The sequence below is a fragment of the Gavia stellata genome, chromosome 2 (assembly GCF_030936135.1).
Source record: "Gavia stellata isolate bGavSte3 chromosome 2, bGavSte3.hap2, whole genome shotgun sequence".
Classification (NCBI taxonomy): Eukaryota; Metazoa; Chordata; class Aves; order Gaviiformes; family Gaviidae; genus Gavia; species Gavia stellata.
In genome coordinates, this window is record NC_082595.1 from 3,708,453 (window position 1) to 3,713,171 (window position 4,719).

Here is a 4,719-nt window from a genome sequence, read left to right on the forward strand (position 1 = left end):
GTGCCATTTAACATCACACAGAGGTGAGCAAACCATGCGGAGGACTCCCCTAGTTTTGTGCTGGGCTTCCTGGGCAGAATTACAGTGTAATCTGTAATTATAAGGTAACCTGTAGTTACAGATGTTTTCACATCCTGGGCGTCCTGGACCTGTGGTATAGATGTGATTGCCGTAAGCCCGGTGGACATTCCTGATTCTGGGATTTCGGCTTTCCTCTTCCTTGGAGATATTCACAGGATACTTTCTCTTGACTTTTATATGTCTCTGCACACATTAGGTTTGACATTGCAGCCACCCTTCCGTGACTGAGGGATGTCCCTGAAAGGGTCCAGCTTCCTTATTTCTGCTCTCCGGCTGAAGACACTTGCATGGTCCCTTGTGCCAGACCAGCTGTCCTGCAGCCTCAGAGTCAGCTGGGTCAGCAAGCAGAATCAGTGTCAAATTATCCCTTCTCCATCTCCAAAAAACCATGGTCAACTTTCTGATCCAAATGAGCCTGTGAGCTTGCAGTCACCAGGCCAGGTGCAAGGAAGGAGGGGGGACACGCAGCACAGGCTGCGTCTCCCGGGGGCTCAACAGCCAAGCAAGGGAAGGCAAAGGTGTCGAGGTCTGCTGTGTGCCACACCCTCAGGAGGTGAAATGTAGAAATTCATTTGCATTTTACTGCAAAATGACTGCCCCTCAGTCTCTGCACAGCGGAGAGACAGGAGGCACTATGAAAGCAGCTTTGCTCGGTCATCACCCTGCTGTAGCAGTGGCAGAACCACTTTGGTTGAGATGATTGCCCTCGGTGATGGATTTAAAATCAGAGAAGACGACTGTGAGCCTGCTTGTGCTGGGATCAATATGCCATGGATAAGGCTGGGAGTGATAGAATGAGGCTACCTGGTACTAAAACACTAAGCCATAATGTCCTGTGAGAGTGCCTGCACGCTGAACCCCTACAGAGGATCTAAGGCGCTGTAATTCCCCTCTCAATGAACCAAGCACTAACTTCTCTATACAGATGTACTCTGCATCTCAATTTATCATAGAATCATAGAATATCTCGAGTTGGAAGGGACCCATAAGGATCACCAAGTTCAACTCCCTGCTCCTTGCAGGACTACCTAAAACTAAATCATATGACTAAGAGCATCGTCCAGACGCTCCTTGAACTCTGGCAGGCTTGGTGCCGTGACCACTTCCCTGGGGAGCCTTATCTAAACACCTGTAGCAGGTGAGAGTTGCTTAATGGCTATAGCCCATGGGCAAAGACATAGCAACTCCTGGTTCAGTGCCCAGCCCCATCCGTGAGCTGCTCTGTAAAACTGGGCTATGTAAAGTGTGTGTGTGTTTTCCTGTACCTGCAACATGGAAATAACGAAATCCATGTAATTCCCAGGGTATAGTCATGATTTACTAGTAGGAAAAGCCCTGTGAGAGCTTTAGACAAAAGAGCATAGCCACTTAAATGCTAATTCACCTCTCTTCTGAGTACGTAAATCCAAGTTCCAGATGCTTCGGGTTAGCAACTGGAGAAACAAAATATATGTCTCCAAGTGCTCGACCAATGCCTGATCCAGAGCATGCTGGAGTCCGTGGGAACCTCCCTGTGCACTTCAGTAGGCTTTGGATCTGGTCCTGAGCATGCTCATGGTTTATTATGACCATGGGTACAAGTCTGATGAGGAGCAGCTGAGGGAGCTGGGGTTGTTCAGCCTGGAGAAGAGGAGGCTGAGGGGAGACCTCATCGCTCTCTACAACTACCTAAAAGGGGGTTGTGGTGAGGTGGGTGTTGGTCTCTTCTCCCAAGTGATAGGACAAGAGGAAATGGCCTCAAGTTGCACACAAGTTGTTGTTCAGGCTGGATATTAGGAAAAATTTCTTTACTGAGAGAGTGGTGAGACACTGGAATAAGCCGCCCAGGGAGGTGGTGGAGTCACCATCCCTGGAGGTGTTCAAGGAACATGTGGACGAGGCACTGCGGGACATGGTTTAGTGGGCATGGAGGTGTTGGGTTGATGGTTGTACTTGATGATCTTACAGGTCTTTTCCAACCGTAGTGATTCTGTGATTCTGTGTGATTCTGTGACAGGTAATACCATGTGCAAATGACTATGTAGCAGCATTTCCATGCATAACCACAGTAATGGTGGCTGAAAACTGGACATATAATTCTTTATTCTGACTGTATGAAAACTGACCCTAAAATGAAATGTTTGGTGTATGGACTTGAACACCCAGAACTTTGGAAGATGTGCTAGATCTAGGTCCAGTTTTGTGAGTGGCTTTGGTTTTCTCTTTGGATGAACCCAGACATCATTTGGAGATGTTCAGATTTGATACTTGAATACTCTCTAGTTTGAATGCACTGAATATATGTTTGTCTCCTTGCTAAATGAAAAAAGAATTCTTGATTTGCTGTATTTTCCCTGTTTTCCTATGAAGATGGTGAGATACCATCTTACTGCAACCTGTCGATTTATAAGATGCATGGAAGCCCTCCTTCCTTAAACACAAGTTGCCATAAAGGGTGCTTAGTTCATTTTTTTTCTGTGAATTTAATTTTGGTCAGGTCCTTCTGCCTCATCCAACAGGCACTACCCCCTCAAGCCTGTAGGTCTTGGTCCTCTGTGTCCTACCAGAGCGTCACACAAGTCTGGTTGCTCAAAGCCACTTCCCCCCATTAAAACTCACTCTGACCCCAGTCCTGGAGCATGACATCTGTGAAATGCTTACATCAAAGCTCTCCATCCACCAGTGGGGTTTGGCCATTAACCTTTCGTTTACGTACCTGCTGTACAATAGAGAGGCACTTCAGAGATTTCCTTGATGAACAAAGGCAGGTGTTTAAACTGAGCAATATGCTTTATGACTCTGGGCATGCTTCCTCCACACCCTCTTCGACTCTTTTTTCTGCAGAGATTAATGTTGGGATCTTAAACATCCCTAATGCCTTACAGACAATCCATTAACAATGTAAAATGCCTTACAGACAATCCATTAACATCAGTGTCTCCTAAGTGGGTAGCCATACCATTATTTATAAAACAGGGATCCCTTCCTAATGCTACGGCTACCAATCCCTTGATTTCCTGAGCATATAATCATGTGTATTATCAGCTGTGGAGCATTTCACACTGCTACATATTTTTTACTATATAATGAGCTGCGTGTGTGTGAGTGACATACAAAAAATAGACGAATATTGCTATTGCACTTACTGCACTGTATGAGCTGATCTGGTTAGACACAAAATGCAGACAGAAATCCGCCTCACCTCTCGAGCTAATTTTAGTCTCTCCCTCTCTTCTCTCTAGCTGTGTGTGTACAAAATCACTCGCAGTCTGACAGCATTCCAGTAACCTGTGCCACGCGCAGAGCAGGATGTACTTACTAACCATCTGCTTGCATGGCATGGGTTAACTGAGCCTGTGGGATTGTGCTTACCTAAACAAAACCACTGCAGTGAGGGGAAAAACAATGAATGGGTGGAGATGATCAGCCCATGCATTCCAGCTAGTGCAGTCCAGGCAGCAATGACAGCCTGAAGGTTGCAGCAGCATCGGATCTGCATTCCAAGTGCACAGATCTTACAGTCTGGAGTGATTTTACGTGGAGCTGCTCTTTATTTGCTGAGCCATGGCCAGTAACCAGGCCAGCCTGCAGGATGATCAGAGCAGGCACTGCAAGTTCTTATCCTATATGTTCTACCAGGCTGTGAGAGATCACAAGCCTGTGTGGATGCTGGAAGACATGAGAACTATGGAGTATTTTTACTGGGAGGAAAATGCCAGCCTAAGAACCTACTCACCTTCAGAAGCCCTTCTCTATGCAGTGGTGCATAACCACCTGCCTTATGCTCAGTATCTGCTGTCTCATTTTCCAGAGGAGGCTCTCAAGGTGCCTGGGGAACACTTCTGCTATTGCCCGTCCTCTGCTCCTCACTTGGCCATGGCGGTCACATATGACAGGAGAGATATCTTGGGACTGATCATCAAAATTGCACACAAGCTCCCCAGCTTGAACTCCTACATCAATAGGACTGGCTGCTTTCATCTGGAAGATGGGAAAACCCCCCTGCACCTTGCCTGCGAACTGCTGAGGTCAGAGACGGTCCTCATCCTCCTCGGAAATGGAGCTTCTCCCAGGATAGAGGACAGTAAAGGGCTTACCCCGCTGGACGTCATCCTGGAGCAGATGTGGGACTCCAAAGTCAATGTGGCATCAAAGAAGCTCTGTCTCGACTACCTCTTGCTCTTCATGCCCAACCCACAGTTTAAGATGCGGAAAGTTCTGCAGGAGCATCCGGACCACTGGACAGCTTTGCTGGGGGAAGACAAATTCAACAGCCTGGTGGGGAACACACCTGCTTCTTTATATCTGCAAGCTATGCAAACTATTCTCCAGACTCTTCCCCCCTCCCACTTCCCTAAAAGCATCCAGGAACTACCTATACCTCAGGCACTAAAGCCCTTACCATCCTATGGCAAAAAGCCAACGACAAAAAATGTGGTAAATGTTTTTCCTTGACTTTATTTGCTGGGTCTTGGATTTTCAAAGGCAACTTAGGGGAGCTGGTCATCCACCACCCTCTGCATTTCAGTGTGATTTTAGTACTTAAGCTATTAGGCTATGCTGGAAAATCCAGTATTTTGTGACAAGATTTTAAATGTCTTTTCTAATTGATTGCAGGCACGGCACTTTTAAAGGCAAAAGCCTTCCTTGTTTTCTGTT

The 4,719-nt window shown here is 46.7% G+C and overlaps 1 protein-coding gene across 1 annotated transcript; it reads left to right on the forward strand.

Annotated features, from left to right (window-relative positions):
* The first annotated feature begins 3,624 nt into the window (after window positions 1-3,624).
* LOC104257586 (ankyrin repeat domain-containing protein 9) lies at window positions 3,625-4,515 on the forward strand. Its single transcript, XM_009812401.2, has one exon. It carries the CDS (start codon window positions 3,625-3,627, stop codon window positions 4,513-4,515), a length of 891 nt encoding a protein of 296 aa, XP_009810703.2.
* The last annotated feature ends 204 nt before the right edge of the window (window positions 4,516-4,719 follow it).

Coding starts and splice junctions, on each gene's coding strand:
- LOC104257586 (XM_009812401.2), top strand. CDS start 3,625: ATGGCCAGTAACCAGGCCAGCCTGCAGGATGATCAGAGCAGGCACTGC.